This window comes from Hemitrygon akajei, chromosome 2 (assembly GCF_048418815.1).
Source record: "Hemitrygon akajei chromosome 2, sHemAka1.3, whole genome shotgun sequence".
Taxonomy (NCBI): Eukaryota; Metazoa; Chordata; class Chondrichthyes; order Myliobatiformes; family Dasyatidae; genus Hemitrygon; species Hemitrygon akajei.
In genome coordinates this window covers 168,676,232-168,694,740 of record NC_133125.1, presented here as the reverse complement: position 1 = coordinate 168,694,740, position 18,509 = coordinate 168,676,232, and the positions used below count along the sequence as shown (strand labels likewise).

Here is an 18,509-nt window from a genome sequence, read left to right as displayed (position 1 = left end):
TTATTCGTGTGTCCAACCCTCGCCTGGGTTGATAATTCCACCACGGAAGAACCTTTGTTCTGGTCACAAGTGAGCGACTGTAAGTTTTGGGAACAGGACGACGACGTGGAGGATCGGCATCGACATTGGCACTGGAAGATAAACCAACATTCATTCTCATTCTCTCTCTCTCTCTCTCTCTCTCTCTCTCTCTCTCTCTCTCTCTCTCTCTCTCTCTCTCTCTCTCTCTCTCTCTCTCTCTCTCTCTCTCTCTCTCTCTCTCTCTCTCTCTCTCTCTCTCTCTCTCTCCTCTCTCTCTCTCTCTCTCTCTCTCTCTCTCTCTCTCTCTCTCCCCCCCCCCCCCCCCCCCCCCACCACCTCAAACCACATTCCAGAACTGAACTGATTACTTACCATACCACCATAAGACTGTATCACCTGAGCAGAGGAAGCTTGGGAACCTTATTCACTCACCTATATATATATATATATATATATATATATATATATATATATGTATATGTATCCGCTAACCTGTTTACCTTATCTTGTTTTATATTACTTTATTCACGTAGTTACTAATAAAATAGAGTTTATAATGGAAGACTCAGGCTCCAGGTGTGTCCATTTCTGCTGGTTCTTTTTAACCCGTTACGGTGTACATAACAGTCTCCTTCACCAGCCAGGCAGGGCATTCCAGGCGCCAACCATCACTTTGTAAAAACATTTGCCCTTTGAACTCCGATCCTCTCCGAACTTACCCACAGTGGCACACTTGGTAAAGCCACTACCCCTCCTCTCCAGCGACTGGGCTTGATCCCATCCCAACCTCCAGCAGTGCTCGCATGTCCTCCCGAGGTAGGTAGCTAGAGGGTGCACAAGGAGCAGACCGCAGTAGTCCCTTGATTTAAGGAAGTGTGGAATTCCTGCAAAGTGTTTAGTGAGCAAACGCTAGCGCATCGAAAAGGCTGAGCAGAATGGATTGCAGGTAGTTCGGCGTACTGTGTTCCTGCATTCTTTGTGATAGCAGAAAGCAGTAAATCAAAGGTCCGCAAGAGTCATCTGTGCTTTCAGTAAAACCCTGTAAACCGACTGTTTGTATGTCACTAAATTTCATGTGGCTTCTTTTGAATAGAGAACAGAATGTGAATCAGATTTATTAGCTGTGATATGTTGTATGTTGTGTAATTGGTTGTTTCGTAAAACATGAGAATTTCTCTAAATTTCAATTATTGGAATGGTTTAGGAATGGTTACTTTGTGTGTCAGGCTTTAGATGTTTCAGAAAGGACAGGGAGGGAGACAAAAGAGTTGGGAGTATGGCACTGTTGATCAGAGATAGTATCACAGCTGCAGAAAAGGGAGGAAGTCGTGGAGGGATTGTCTACGGAGTCTCTGTGGGTGGAAGTTAGAAACAGGAAGGGGTCAATAACTCTACTGGGTTTTTTTTGACAGACCACCCAATAGTAACAGGGACATCAAGGAGCAGATAGGCAGGCAGATTCTGGAAAGCTGTAATAATAAAATGGTTGTTGTGGTGGGAGATTTTAATTTCCCAAATATCGATTGGCATCTCCCTAGAGCGAGGGGTTTAGATGGGGTGGAGTTTGTTAGGTGTGTTCAGCCAGGTCTCTTGACTCAGTTTTTAGATAAGCCTACAAGAGGAGAGGCTGTACTTCATCTGGTATTGGGAAATGAACCTGGTCAGGTGTCAGATCTGTCAGTGGGAGAGCATTTTGGAGATAATGATCAGGATTCTATCTCTTTTAACATAGCATTGGAGAGGGATAGGAACAGACAAGTTAGGAAAGTGTTTAACTGGAATAAGGGAAGATATGAAACTGCCAGGTAGGAACTTGGAAGCATAAATTGGAAACAGATGTTCTCAGGGAAATGTACGGAAAAAATGTGGCAAATGTACAAGGGATATTTGCGTGGAGTTCTGCATAGGTACGTTCCAATGAGACAGAAAAAAGATGGTAAGGTACAAGAATCGTAGTTTACTAAGACTGTTGTAAATCTAGTCAAGAAGAAAAAAAGAGCTTACGAAAGTTTCAAAAAAAACTAGGTAATGGTAGATATCTAGAAGATTATCAAGCTCGCAGGAAGAAGCTTAAGAATAAAATTAGGAAAGCCAGAAGGAGCCATGAAAAGGTCTTGGCAGACAGGATTAAGAAAATCCCAAGGTATCCTACAAGTATGTGAAGAACATGAGGATAAGCCGTGAGAGAATAGGACCAATCAAGTGTGACAGTGGAAAAGTGTGAATGGAACTGGAGGAGATAGCAGGGGTACTTAATAAATACTTTGCTTCAGTATTCACTACAGAAAAGGATCTTGGCGATTGTAGGGATGACTTACATTGGACTGAAAAGTTTGAGCATATAGATATTAAGGAAGAGGATGTGCTAGAGCTTTTGGAAATCATTAAGTTGGACAAATCATCAGGACTGGATGAGATGTATCCCAGGCTACTGTGGGAGGCTATGGAGGAGATTGCTGGGCCTATTGCAATGATCTTTGAATCACCAATGGAGATAGGAGAAGTTCTAGAGGGTTGGAGGGTTGCGGATGATGCTCCTTCATTCAAGAAAGGGAGTAGAGATAGCCCTTTGAATTATAGGCCATTGAGTCTTAAAAAGTTGATGGAGAAGATCCTGAGAGGCAGAACTTATGAACATTTAGAGAGGTATAATATGATTAGGAATAGTCAGTATGGCTTTGTCAAAGGCAGGTCATGCCTTACAAGCCTGATTGAATTTTTTGAGGATGTGACTAAGCACATTGATGAAGGTTGAACAATAGATGTAGTTTTTTTGGATTTCAGCAAAGCATTTGACAAGGTACCCCATGAGAAAATAAGGAGGCATGGGATCCAAGGGGACATTGCTTTGTGGATCCAGAACTAGCTTGCCACAGAAGGCAAAGATTGGTTGTAGATGGGTCATATTCTGCATGGAGGTCGGTGACCAGTGGTGCGCCTCAGGGATCTGTTCTGGGACCCCTACTCTTCGTGATTTTTATAAATGATCTGGATGAGGAAGTAGAGGGATGGGTTAGTAAATCTGCTGATGACACAAAGGTTGGGGGTGTTGTGGAGAGTGTGGAGGGCTGTCAGAGGTTACAGCAGGACATTGATAGGATGCAAAACTGGGCTGAGAAGTGGCAGATGGAGTTCAACCCAGATGAGTGTGAGGTGGTTCATTTTAGTAGGTCAAATGTGATGGCAGAGTATAGTATTAATGGTAAGACTCTTGGCAGTGTGGAGGATCAGAGGAAAATCTTGGGATCAGAGGCCATAGGACACTCATAGCTGCTGCACAGGTTGTCTCTGCGGTTAAGAAGGCATACAGTGTATTGACCTTCATCAATCGTGTGATTGAGTTTAAGAGATGACAGGTAATGTCGCAGCTATATAGGACCCCACTTAGAATACTGTGCTCAATTCTGGTCATCTCACTACAGGAAGGATGTGGAAACTATAGAAAGGGTGCGGGGTGCAGGATGTTGCCTGGATTCGGGAGCATGACTTATGAGAACAGGTTGAGTGACCTCGGCCTTTTCTCCTTGGTGTGACCGAGGATGAGGATGACCTGATAGAGGTGTACAAGACAATGAGAGGCATTGATCGTGTGGATAGTCAGAAGCTTCTTCCCAGGGCTGAGATGGCTAGCACAAGAGGGCACAGATTTGAGGTGCTTGGAAGTATGTACAGAGGAGATGTCAGGGGAAAGTTGTTTTACGCAGAGAGTGGTAACTGCATGGAATGGACTGCTGGCGATGGTGGTGTAGGTGGATACGGTAGGGTCTTTAAAGAGACTCCTGGATAGATACGTGGAGCTTAGAAAAATAGAGGGCTACGGGTAACCCTAGGTAATTTCTATAGTAAGGACATGTTCAGTATAGCTTTGGGGCCTGAAGGGCCTGTATTGTGCCGTAGGTTTTCTATGTTTCTATGTTTCAAATAAATAAGTAAATAATGCAAAATGAGGTTTTGTTAGTGGGTTCAGAAATCTGTTGATAAAGGCAAATAATTGTTCCTAAAGCACTAAGTGTGCGTCTTCAGGCTCCTGTACCTTCTCCCAAATGGCAGATGCACATCTTACTTCTCATTCCTTCCTCTAGGCAAAATGGATCACACACTTCCCGCAAAAACAGTAAACCCAGTGCAAGACACGGTTGAGCCAGAGAAAGCACAAAGGAAGGATGCTGTTAAGGCTCAAGATCCTGAGTTACAACAACGGGTGGCACATGATGGAAGTTTGAGCGTAGACTCTGAGGAGCGACTGTACAGAGGTATGTAATAGCATGGGGTGGCGGGGTCTGAGGTGGAACGATGCACACAATCTTTTTCTCAGGGAGGGAAAATAAAACCAGAGGGCATAGATTTATGGCAGGGGGGGATAAGATTTAAAAGGGACCTATGGGGCAACTTTTGACAGACGGTGGTGAGGTGCGGAATGGGTGCCAGAGAAAGTAGTTAAAATAGGTAGAATAACAGCATTTAAAAGACATTTTCACAGGTACCTGCACAGGGAAGGTTTACCACAAAGGAGCCCTACGCACTCCTGTCTACATCAATGAAGTTGAGGTTGAGAGCTTCAAGTTCCAAGGATCGGATATCTCCAATAGCTTGCCCTGGTCCCAATCGCTTGGTCAAGGAAAGCCCATCAATGCCTCTGCTTCCTCAGGAGGTAGAAATTTGGCATGTCCCCATCAATCCTTACAAATTATTGTTGATGCACCATAGATGCATCATTCTAGTTATCTGCCCTCCCCACCCTCACCCTCCTCCAACTATTACCTCAGTCACTGCACTGTACTCTAGGCACTACACAGGCAGAAACTTTTCAGAGACCTTCAGAAAGGCACATAAATGTGAGGAAAAGGAAAGGATGTAGACATTGTGTAGGCAGAGGGGATTAGTTTAGTTGGCCATATGATTGCTAATTTATTTTTTCTAGCACATCATTTTGGGCTGAAGGGCCTGTTCCTGTGCTGTACTCTTCTGTGTTCTATGTTCTAAACTACTTTTGATAATGCTGTTTACATTGCAAAGACTCTACAGGAAGTTATTTATGTATTTATCCAGATTTCATTCCATATCATTACATCAACATCTAACTTATTATTATATCATAGTTTATACTTCAGAGATTTTGAACGCTGTTGTTCTTCCCTGTTGCATTTCATGCCGACAAATTCCTAATACATATGTGGTTGATCCAATCAGGAAGCATCCTGTCTGGGTGTATAACAGCTTGATATGGTAAATGCACTGCACATGACCACAAGAAACTGCGGACAGTTGGGGACACAGCTTGAAGCATCCCTGGAAGCCAGCCTCCCTCCATGGACTCCTCATTGCCCCAGTAAAGCAGCCAGCATAATAAGAAAGCCTACCCAGGCTGGAAACTCTGCCTTCTCTCCTCTTGCATTGGGCAGAATTTACAAAAGCCTCAGTATACATTCCAGTAGGCTCCAAGACAGTCTGTTGCTGCGGGTCTATTAAAGGGCCCCTCAGTAAGAGGAGATGGACTCTTGGCATCACAATTGACCTCATTATGACTTTGCACCTTATTGTCTACCTGCACTGCACTTTCTCTGTAGCTGTCACACTCTCAGTTATTGTTTTTCCTTGTTCTACCTCAAAGTTCAAAAAAAAAATATATATATGTTCAAAGAATGTATTCTTTATTCAACCTTGAGATTTGTGTCCTTAATGGCAGCCACAAAACAAGGAAACCCAGTAGAAAGCATTCAAAGACCTTCGAAAGTCCATTGTGCAGAGATTTAAAAAAAAACAAATCTTGCAAACAATGGAAGTAAGCAAATAACATTCAGAAGTGTTCATGAAAGTGAGTCCTGCCTGTTGGTTGCAGGTCACAGCCTCAGTTCAATACAGAGATGAGTGAACCTCTCAGAGCTGTGAGCTGAACCAGCCCATCCCTCCCCTCTAGCTCTGACACATTGACCTTTCAATCTAGCCAGGGGCTTAATCATAATCCATGTGATCTGTATCAACAGGAAACAAAGCACGCTTTTTCTGATCCCAGTACATGTGACAATAATAAATGTGACAATTCCAATATCAAACACAAGCAAATCAAACACGAGGAAACCTGCGGACACTGGAAATTCAAGCAACACTCACAAAATGCTGGTGGAAGGCAACAGGCCAGGCAGCATCTATAGGGAGAAGTACTGAGACGTCGACTGTACTTCTCCCTATAGGTGTTGCCTGCCCTGCTGAATTCCACCAGCATTTTGTGTGTGTTGTAAGCAAATCAACCTAGTTTAGACAGAAAGCATGGTGCATGGGTGAGATGGATGGAAGGAACTATTTCTGTGCAGTTTTGCTCTTCGACTCCTTGACTGAAAGAGTTAACGCAATAAAATGTGTTTTTGAAATGTTTGTGATTCTCGGTAAATAGCTCACAGCCAATTGAGCAACTACGTTCCTCTTTATGCTTGGAAAAATCACCAAACATCTTGAAATCTGCACCTGCACTGATTTCCTGACATACCACATTCTTCTGTTCTATTTCAGTTCTTGTTTATCTTTCAGTAACAATCCACTGCCTTCTCTTAAAGGGATCAAGTCTGATGGTATTAGAGATTATTTTATGTATCTTGATGCTGGAGTGTTGCCCGAATAGCATAATTGATGCAAGATACCTGCGATCAGTGAGATATTTACTCTGAACTGTTGTTTTGAGATCCACTATCTTTCTCCTTCCAGTCCGCATCCTAAACATAAAAAGAGCAAGTTGTCCTGATGATTACAGCTAGTTTTGGAAATCCTGCATTTTCCCATGCCCCCCCACCCCAATCATTCCCATCACCCGCCCAGTCCTATCATCCCAGTGACAGGACCTCACCACAATATCATCAATGACCCCACCCCCTTCCAGCTCACAGAGGTTGCAAAATTCTTGATTTATATGTGCAACAAAGGTTGCAGGGAGAAGGCAGGAGAATGGAAACAGTTGATCACAATCCACGGCGGGTAGAGAAACTGAGCCAATATTCCCCACCTGAGATCCACTGTCAGAGCTGCAACGCTAACCCCAGCTTCTCCCTCTGCAGATGCTGTCTTACTTGCTGAATGTTTCCAGCCATTCTCTTTCAGAATTCCAGCATCTGTTGTTGTGTTCTACATGCTCTGCTTCTCTTTTTTTCCTCATGCAAGGATGTAGATCATTTATCTCATGTACCTCCAAACATCGAAATACCCAGTGAATCACATCATTCGCCCCAATGACCAGCACAGTCCAAGGATGTGCTGGGGGCAGCCCGTAAGTGTCACTGCGATGCCGACACCATCAATGCATCCACACAACTTACAAACCCTGACTGTACTGTTGCAAGCCAAAGGAAGTTAGTTCATCATTTTTGCAACCGGAATTCATTGTCATCTGATCTTCTGTCCCTGGTCAAGGTCAAAGTTCTGTTCATTGCCCTCTGCACAAGTACATACATATAAATGCAATGGAAAGCTTATCTGTGGCAGCACCACAGGCACATAGTATCGGAGACAAAACAACCACGATAAAAACCTAAGCAAAACTGATTTATGCAAGAAAGGACTCAATTTAAACAATATATAGGTCCACTGTAGTGTAGAATGGTTATAGAGAGTATTGTTATGCTGAGATAGCGATTAGTTCAAGAATCAGAATTAGAATGAGATTTATTTCAACTGATATATGTCATGAAATCTGTTGCGTTACAGCAGCAGTATAAGGCAATACCTTAAAAATCACTATAAGTTACAATAAGAAATATGAAAAATATAAATAAGTCATGCAAAAATAGAGAGCAAAACATGAGGTACTGATTACAGGTCCATTCAGAAATCTGATGATGGAGAGGTAGAACGTGGTCCTTCAACCTGCAAGAACTGAATGGTTGAAGTGAGGCTGAGGTTCTTGAACCTGGTGGTGTGCGACTACAGGCTTCTGTACCCCCTGCCTGACAGCAGGTACGAGCAGATATTATGGCCTGGATGGTGGGGATCTTTGATGATGGATGTTGCCTTCTCTTGAGTGAGCAGCTCATGCAGACGCCACTGATGGTGGGGAGGAGTAGGATATACTGGGCGAAATGCACTACTCTCGGCAGCTTCTTAAATTCCTGCACATTCGAGTTGCCATACCAGACGGTGATGCAACAAGTCAGGATGTTTTCAACAGTAATCAGACGTCTATTTCTGCCATATTCTCCATCCCATGGTGCTTTTCTAACTAGTCATAAGCCTCACTCTTTTGGTTGGTGTGCTGGAAAGCCTGCTTCTGTACGCCTTCCAGGTTTTCTGAAACATGACCATTGGTCCCCATCTGTCTGAAGGATGCAGTGGTTGGCCATTGGAACATACAGTACTGGGGCTCATGGAGTACTGGGTAAGTGTCCTCTGTAAGGTCAACATGAATGCCCGAGGAACATAGTTTAGGTAAAAATTGCAAGAAAGTCAACCTCACTGGAGGAGTTTCCTGTGTCATCCACTGGGCTGAGAATCAAGTGTACCTAATTGTAATTTTTAAAAAGTTATGTTAGTTGTTTCCATGGAACCATCATGGTTTAGGAAGGCTGAACAGATTACATGTTCTGTAGCTTTAGAGGACACTACCCAAGTACACATCCCAGCATTCTTTAGGTTCAGGGCCCTAAGCAGTCCCTCCAGGTGGGGGAGTCCTTCACATGTGAACACTTTGTTTGTAGTTATTGCTGATGGTGCTCCTGGCATGTTCTTTCTACATCAGAATAATCAAATGCAGGGTGGACGGCCACCTTGTTGGGCACCTTTGGTCCATCCGCCCTATCACCCAGGATCTCCCAGTGGCTAGCCATTTCAATTCCACTTCCCATTCACACACCGACATGTTTGCCCGCATCCCCCTCCACTCCCAGGTTGAGCGATTAGAGGAACAGAAGGTCATTCTGCCTTGGCCTTCTCCAGCCTGACAGCATCAACATGGATTTCTCTAACTTATATTAACCTCCTGTTGACCAGAAGAAACTGCAGTCTGATCAAAAACAGGGGAAGCAGACGAGCCAGTTGTCGTTGTTTCCCCCATTTTGCAGACTCTGAACAGTTTCTTGCTCTTGGATCATCTAATCAGAGCAACTGAATGTGGACACGGGAAGCTTCAGGTAGTGATCTGCTAAACCTGAGACCATTCTCAGACAAATAGCCGTTAGTTATGTAAAGGGAATGGACTCTGAACTGTTCCTAGCTCTGGGACAATCTAATCAGAGCAATAAACCTGAGATCTCAGACAAATAGCCGTTAGTTATGTAAAGGGCACGGACTCTGAACTGATCCTTGCTCTGGGACAATCTCAACAAAGCAATAAACCTGAGACCATTCTCAAACAAATAGCAACTTGTAATGTAAAGGGCATGGACTCTGAACTGTTCCTTGCTCTGGGACAATCTCAACAAAGCAATAAACCTGAGACCATTCTCAAACAAATAGCAACTTGTAATGTAAAGGGCATGGACTCTGAACTGATCCTTGCTCTGGGACAATCTCAACAAAGCAATAAACCTGAGACCATTCTCAAACAAATAGCAACTTGTAATGTAAAGGGCATGGACTCTGAACTGTTCCTTGCTCTGGGACAATCCAATCAGAGCAATAAACCTGAGACCATTCACAGAGGAGTAGCTACTTGCAATCTTGCTAATTACGTCAGACCTGCAATCGGTAATCTCCTTGGACTCTGTCTGGGTTGCCTCATTTAACGGTTTGCACCAGTCAGAGTGTACAGACACAAATACACAAGGCTAGGGTGGGCAGAGCCATGAAGCAATGTTGGCTGTAGCCCTGTACGATGACCAGTATGAAGGTGACCCATGAAGGCCAGGTGACCTTGAGCCAATGGGATGGAGATCCAATGGTTCAATTGATGAGGAACAGTACGAGACTCAGGAGCTCAAACACACAGGGGCGATAACTCTCTCGCAGCCAGAGATCAACCATCATGGATAAGGAGGACCCCAGGGACACATGGAGATCTGGGACTGGGTAGTTAGTGGTTACTAACCCAGGATGAAGAATTCAGGAAATTCTGCAAATCCACAGGGCATGGATTGTTTTGACTGGAGGGGATACCTCCAGAAATACGTGCTGGGGAAGTGGCCACAATATGAGGAGTTTGTCGGTCACTCTGGCTGTGAAGGGGAAACTGCTGGTGATGATCTTTGGAAAATAGCCCAAGGGGAAGCTGTTGAGCTGGAAGTTTAAACAATTACAAAAACCAATCTCACGTTGACTGCTCCTTTCAACGGATGCTGCCCGACCTGCTGAGTTCATCCAGCCTTTTTGTACATCTTGATTTGACCACAGCATCTGCAGTGTACTTTGTGTTCACAAAAACCAGTCACAGTTGGTTGCTTAATTGAGGATTTGGTAGAATTACGACAAAATGCTCGAGCAGAACGGCACAGATTAGAATCGGAAAATGAAGGTCGGCATAAAGCTGAAGCCGAGTGAGATAGTTTGAAGGAGAACACAAAAGGCTCCAAAAGGAGGTAGAAACCTTTAGAGAAAGGGTTACTGATTTACAGGGTCGAGGGGTACGGACTTGATACATATGAACCAGTTTCAGTTGAAGTGTGAGAAATTACTTAAAGAGAAAAGTAAACTGGAGGAAGCAGCCACACTAGCAAAGGATGAAGTGGAAGGGTTAAGGAAACAGTGCAGTGATTTAAAGACAGCTATGAATGTGATTCAGAAATCAGCACAGGAAAGAATGAGTAACGTTGGAGATCATGCAACGTGTTTAAAGCATATTCAAAAGCTGCAGGACCAAACTTGCAGCAGAGCTAGGAATGATATGTGCTTTTGGATCGGAAAAAGGGGAGGAAAGTAAATATGGAGATATTGTTTGGCATGATTTAGCAGATAGATAGATAGATAGATAGATAGATAGATAGATAGATAGATAGATACTTTATTCATCCCCATGGGGAAATTCAACTTTTTTCCAATGTCCCATACACTTGTTGTAGCAAAACTAATAACATACAATACTTAACTCAGTAAAAAAATATGATATGCATCTAAATCACTATCTCAAAAAGCATTAATAATAGTTTTTAAAAAGTTCTTAAGTCCTGGCGGTTGAATTGTAAAGCCTAATGGCATTGGGGAGTATTGACCTCTTCATCCTGTCTGAGGAGCATTGCATCGATAGTAAGCTAATAGATAATAGATAGTAAGCATAGATGAAGCTAATAGATGCAGTTACGATAATTATGAAGCACCAATTCCCGAGGAACTCCCACTGACACCCTACCAACGACATCCGGTGCTACCATCTGCACGATTGGCACCCTTAGTTACTATCAGAGAGGGGGGAACAAATCAAAATCAGAATATAACATACACTGCATTGTTCGGGGTACAGCAGCTTAGAGATATTGCTAAAGATATCGGGACATGTGTGCTCGGAGACCATCCTCGAGGGCTTTTCCAAGCAACTAGTCATCAGAGAGTAAGACATGGCCTAGGCGACTCTGAGGAAAGGAAACTGATTATAATGTGTTTGCACCGAACTATACACTAAGCTTTGCCTGATATACAACGACACAGTGGGGGAACAAGTGAGGAAATGAAAAACGCAATAATGACTGTTGTGGGAGTTAACGGAGGGGAGCCGGTAGACACGCTAGCCAAATGTTACCAGAGGAGAGGAGAACATCCCACTGCATTTGCATCTCGTTTATGGACTATGTTCCAAGGGGTTCACGGGACAGCATTAGAGTGGACCATTTAGGACCAGAGGCATCAAATAGATAGTCGAGGACACTGGTGTCTCACTGTACCGATGAATCTAAAAAGGCACTGGAAATCTTTGATTGTTCTGAACCCACACATACTGAGGCATGGGTGCTGAGGAAAATGAGTTGAGTGCGGAAAAAGGAGATACAAAGACCGTCTAAACTGTCTAATGGGAAAGTGATTCCTGTTAAAAGTCAGGCACCTGCCCGGAGAAATGAGGATAGGAGACGCACCCTGAGGACCTCCCTGCCACACCACCAAGGGGCAAGGAAGGGCAGAGGAAATGGACCTGGGCCAGGAACAGGGAGGACTGAAGGTGCAGTAATCAAATGCTGTAACTGTGGTCAAGAGAGGCACATTAAGAGAGAATGTCCAAACCTGAGACGAGAAAGAGCAGAGCAATGCGGTTTGCCCTCAGAGGGGCCAGAAAGATGGAGCCCACAAAATAACATGGTGGAGATGCCACCATCCAGGGAATTGTACCCTGAGCTTCAATGAGAGTGTCAGGCCTCACCAACATGGGTGTGTGACACACGGTGGGATGAAACCGGAAGACCTCGAGTGAGTGGGAGGGTCGGAGGCCGCCCTGTTACCTTTTTATGGGACACTGGAGGATCCTGAACCACCGTCAACACCATTAATGTAAATAACGTAAATTGGAGGCACAAGGTAAAATTAAATGGATTCACAGGACATTCACAAGTGAGTGTACCATTGGAAGTTAGAATAGGAAACATAGCATTACTGTTGGTGGAATTACCCAGGGAGCAGGAACATATACTGGGGAGTGATTACATGGCCAAAGTGGGGCTTTGTTTTGACCCAGTTAATTGTATGATCTGGCAGATGCCAACTGGCATGAATAACATATACTACATGTAGATCCCAGCTGGAGAACATCAGAATAGAATATGCACAATGGGTGAAATGTGGTTAAAACAGGAAGAGATGAGCAATGATCAGAAGGTGCAGCAAATTATTGCACAGAACTCATGGGCATTTACAAGGCATAAGTATGATTGCGGAAAGATAGCGGGCAGAGAATGCATTCAAGGTCCAGACCCCAAACCACAGAAGCAATATGGGTTTCCCAAAAAAGCAGAGGAAGATGTCGGTAAGGTAATACAGAGTTTGTTACAACAAGGGGTACTGAGGCCATTGGCCTCCACCATGCACATAGCAGGTAGGACTGCTGCTTCTTGGCTCCCAGGACCAGATTCTATCCTAACATCCAGTGCTGCCCGTGTGGAGTTTGCATGCTCTCCCTGTGACCGAGTAGGTTTATGTCCATGCCGCTGTCTTGCAGTGGGCATCCTAGTGATGACGAGCTCCCTCCATTGACATCAGTGCTGTAACTATGTGACAGTATGGGACTCTCTCTCATGTTATCCCATCTGTTCATGTTGATGGTGGCTGAATTTCACTCGCTACTCACAGCAAATTATGTCGGTGTTGTCTTTATATCCTGGCACTCACTTCTCCGCTGCAGGTTGGCCGCTGATAGTCATGCCCTTCTCAATGCCCTCTGACATTAATACATCTATAAAACATCCCAACCTTTCAATAAGGTTTCAGCCTGTTACTCACTCCAAGCTACTCATTAATCTTCACAAAACCTTAAATTAGATTCAAGCCTGTATCTCACCTTGAGGGATCCAAAATCTTTATATAAAAGATCCAAACCCCTGGATTACATTCCAGCCTGCAATTCACTCCTGGGGATCCATGATTCTGTACATATAGTACTAATGTGATTACTTGAGTTGAGTATGGTGGTCTCCTAAGGGGTTCCAGCAGTTAGGACGGATTCCATTAAAGAAGAAAACCCGTGCATGACTTTGCTTAACATGGAGAGGATGAGCACGGCCAGCCACCTTATGGTCTTTGACAGATTGGAGTCAGGACCTGTGACATGGAATGCAAGCTGGCTGTGAATCCTTCACTGCTGCTATGATGTGTCATCATCTTCTGGCAGCTCCATCAGTGACGCTGATGGATTGCTCCCTGTCTGAACCTCCCCTTTGACCTTACTGCCACGGGTGATCCTACCAGGAGCTAAGCACCAGATGGCTAATCTCCAGACGGCATCGCTTTCTCTGAACCCCTGGATTAGATTCCAGCCTGTAATTCTTATTCTAGTGTTGGTACGTGGCCTAGTGAATAAGGCGGTGGTCTAGTGATCTGAAGGTCGCTGGTTCGAGCCTCAGCTGAGGCAGCTTGTTGTGTCCTTGAGCAAGACACTTAACAATACATTACTCTGTGACGACACCGGTGCCAAGCTGCTTGGGTCCTAGTGCCCTTCCCTTGGACAACATCGGTGGCATGGAGAGGGGAAGGCCTGCAACCTGGGCAACTGCCGGTCTCCCATACAACCCTGCCCAGTCCTGTGCCCTGGAAACCTTCCAAGGTGCAAATCCATGGTCTCACGAGACTAACAGATGCCTATAAATTCTTATTCTATTTATGAGAAAAACACCAGATGCATTATACTATATATAAAATATACTCATTGATTTATATATCAAAGCCATAAATCCTTGGATTGTATTCCAGCCTGTACTCATTCCCAGGGATTAATTAGTTCATATATAAACCCCCGAACCCCTGTATTATATACCGGCCTGTAGCTCACTCCATGTATCTGTTATTCCACCAGACACCAACCTGCAGTTCTTAAACTGAGGACCTTCATCAGATGAAGCATTGCTTATAATAGTTGTACAAAGCAGCACTTGGAGCCTTGTGTGCAGTTCTGTCACTGCACAGCAGGAAGAGGTGGAATTACAATGGAGAGAGTGTAGAACAGAGTCACATGTATGTTAGTTTGGAGGGCTTGAGTTATGAGGAGATTGGATGGGATGGGGGTCTGTTTAGCCTGGGCTGTAGGAGACTGAAAGATGACAGGATAGACTTATATACATTTTAGGGTAGACAGCCGATGTCTATTTTCCATGATAATGGGAATGCCTACAACTGGATGATGGGGATGACTAAAACTAGATGGTATATGTTTAAGAGAGAGAGTGCAGGGTTAAAGAGAGTCTAATTCTTTCACACAAAGAGCAGTGGTTTCCTGGAATGATCTGGACCTGATGGTGACAAGATCAGTAACAACATTTAACAAGTCCCTTGATGGTATTTGATGCCTGCAGTAGTTTTTCACTTTGTGGGTGGTCGGTGCCTGGAAGGCACTGCTGAAGATAATGGTTGAGGTTGGTACAATAGGGACATTTAGGAGACTCTTAAATAGGCACAGGGATGGAAGAAAAACACATAGAGAGTTGTGGGCTGTGTAAGAGGGAAGGGTTAAATTGAATGTCAAGTTGTTTATATTGGACAGCCCAAAAATGTGGTTAAATTCTTCATATTCTAATGTCACTATTTTTCTTTCTCTTGGTGTCTGGCATTCTGTTGGGATCTTTGCTCTACAGCGTACTTAAACAGCTGTTCTGCATGGCCACTCTTAGTACTCACAGATTGGCCACGTTTTGATATGTCCAGGTTTGGCCTGAAGTCTGGCACATTCACGGCCTTGCGCAGCCCTGTGGATGCAAATTCTTGCCAGTGTCGTGAACTGAAGTGTGGTGGGAGCTAGAACATCAAAGACGGCGTGAGTGTCTGTTGGAGAACTCTGCACTCGGTGATCACTCTCTCTCAGCGGTGATGGAGAGTTTGCTGCTGATTCTCAAGTCAGGGAACTCAAAATAAAAAAGCAATGCTTTAAACTGTGACTGTAACATCGAAACCATGCCTGTACGTCTCCCCTCTCACTGTGGAAGAGGTGACATCTGTCGGTCCCTTGTTTAGTGAGGGAGAGTGCTGTGGGATGTTGAACACATTGGGGTGAACAGTTAGTTTTTGTTGCACTGTAGACCTTTGCTGTTGCTTGCATGGTGATTGGTGGGAATGCTGATGCTTTATTTTGGAATAAGGGTGGAAAGGGGTATGGCTGATGCTGCTTGTGGATGGGAGGCTGGCAGGGGGCTGTGGGGCTCTTACGTTTTCTCTGTCATTCACTCTTTGTGAGTTTTATTCTGTTCTGAGGATGTCTGTGGAGTGTAAGAAGTTCAGGTTGTCTATTGTATACATTCTCTGATATTAAATGGAATCTTTGACCATTGAATTGAAGGGCCTGTTCTGTACTCTTCTACAACTCAAGAAATCTAACCCATTCTTCTATATAAAACTATTCAAATTCCTCGAATGGATTCCAGCTTGTAACTCGCAAATGGGTACCTTTTAGATCACAACTAAAGCATAGCAGAGACACGGGCAGTTTCCAGTGATTATAGGTCATCTACAGGAGAATTAAGGTGAGAAATAATGAACTTACTCCTGCTTTTGTACAGTATTGGAACGCAAAGACAGAATATTAAAATGTTGCAGTTCTGTCCAACGTTACATTTCAAACATTGTAATTATTATTGAACTTACTTAAAAAGTTGCTCATTGCCTATTAGTAAAACCACAAGACAAGATATTCCCCAATAATAGTTTATTGCCATTTGTTCATAGAACATACAGTTAATATCGTTTCAACATTTGTGAATGAAGTTACAAACAGGTTCTCAAAGCGAGACCTGAACAGTTTGTGTTCCAAGATACATTATATTTCCATCAATCAAAGTCGCTCGCACAGCAAGCACACAAATAAAATATTAGATAAATAGATAATGTTTAATATACAGTTAGGTGGCATTTACTGCCCCAGGTTTGCTACGGGGTAGCCTAATAAATGACGAATAATTAAACGTGGTCGACGTTTAACAGTTACCTCCTCCGTCTGCAAAGTCCTACAGGGAGGGACCACGACATTCAAGCCCCGAGTCCTGACAAGACCTCCACCACCCCTCTAAGTTGCAAGCGGTGCATCCTGGCGATCGAGCTGACACTCATCTTATTAGCCGAGGAAAGCCCGAGTCAAATTTCCCAAGCGACTGAGGCCGGCGGCATCTCTTCACCGGGCAAGGGAACCGGATTTCAGGCCGTCCCCGCTCTTGACCTCACGGAGGCCCAAGACGACGCACCGCCGATCGGGAAGATCTCTGGCAATTCCCTGGTGGAGCGACGACCCGTTCCGTCTGCACACATGGACGATGGATCCAGCGATTCTGACCCGTGGGATCCCCACGGCTGAGCTGGCTCCAGCCCCCGATATGGGCAGGTTTGGCAGTAGCAGGGCGGATCTGTTAGTGGGCAACAACGGAGTCACGTCGCCTGGTGCCGCCGGAGCAGCGATCTCCTCGTTGTCCTCTGTGGCTTCGTACACCTGGAGCAGGACAATGGCCAGGAACAGGAAGAACATCCTCTTTACCCAGTCCTTCTTTTCCGGCGGGAGATACATTCTGACCTGCAGATGAACAAGAGAAACGATCAACATTGCTATTGCATTTATCATGGCTTAACAACTCAAAGCTCTTTACAGTCAACCGCGGATGTTCCGTCTTCTGTTTATAATCGCGATCGCTCCAGGCAAAATTTGCGCGCAGAAAGATTTACACGATCAGCAACCGTCAGATCTCTCGTTTCCGTTCCCACAAACAACTCCTGCATGGCGCATTGTTTCAGGGATAAATAACCTGAGCCGATGTGGAAGGGGGTGGAACGCCAGGGAGAACTGACCCAAGCTCCAAGTTGCAAACTGCTATTCCCCTGCACCCCTATCGCCTGAGTAAAGTGACTGAGAAAGTCTGCAACAAAGTCTGTCCCCCTCAGCGCCAGATGTGGACACTTGGGAGAACATTTACCGTTTATTTTGCTCTACACCCCGCCCCCTCCCACTTCGGTATTTTCTGAGAGTATTGAAGCAGGGAATCCAAACAGAAACAGGGGGTGCTGAAATTCCCCTTCTCTACACTCTCCCTCACGCCCAGCCGATACAAACAGCCCAAATCTATCCATAACAAAATCAACCTCACTTTACAAGTGAGTCCTCTTTTAGTTTTAATCCTGACCTGCAGATGCGCGCCAGCTTAACACCCGCAATCGGTTTGGGAGCTCTCCAGATTAGATGGCCGGTTGCTTGAAGTACTAAGAGATTGGCGCAGTTTTAAAGGACAGTGCACATTGAACATTGATTGAGATGGGGTTAAGATCAATTTAATATATTCTGGGGAATTGGACACTTACCTGCGCTGGATAGAGGACTTTAACAGCTCGGCGCCTTCCCGGGCACCGGCCACCGATCGACACACGGCGCTTGACCACTGCGACTGGCTGGAAGGAGAAGATCTCCGGCTCGATGCCCCTCTGCTTTTTCAGGAATGGGTCGTCCCTGTACTCCAGCGAGAGCCCGGGGACCATGGAGGCTCGCTGGGGGTGGTGGCAGCCCCTACACATGGCTTTTTGGATCTGAGGAGGGTGTAACTAGACAACAAGGGGAGAAGGAGAAAAATCATCTGTGCTCTGAGGTTTCCAGTGGACGCGGGGCAATTTAACGCCCAGCCGCTTCCGCCTTCCTCAGCTCTCGCTGTCCGATTGGGTGCCTTTGATGGAGCCATCGCTGCCCCGCCTCCTGTCACACCAGCTTTGAGACAGCATATTATTTTCCTTATTTCATTTCGGGGAATAAGCTCTGGAAATAAGCCTAGAAAATGTCAGAGCAAGTTACAGCCTGACAGTTTAAGCAATAAGCAGCTTACTTAGGTTGTCGTTGTAGATAGCACTCAAGCCGTGACCAGATTATAACACAAGCCTCAACGCAAAGTCTGCAGCTGCATTTCTCAAGTATTTCTCCTGAGGAA

At 44.8% G+C, this 18,509-nt stretch overlaps 1 protein-coding gene across 1 annotated transcript; it reads right to left on the bottom strand.

The window, feature by feature from the left end:
• Positions 1-16,254: 16,254 nt before the first annotated feature.
• LOC140738003 (uncharacterized) lies at positions 16,255-18,203 on the bottom strand. Its single transcript, XM_073064954.1, has 2 exons — positions 17,896-18,203; positions 16,255-17,116 (listed from the first exon to the last, which is right to left on the bottom strand). Exons 1-2 carry the CDS (start codon positions 18,103-18,105, stop codon positions 16,724-16,726), a joined length of 603 nt encoding a protein of 200 aa, XP_072921055.1. The 5' UTR covers positions 18,106-18,203; the 3' UTR covers positions 16,255-16,723.
• Positions 18,204-18,509: the final 306 nt, after the last annotated feature.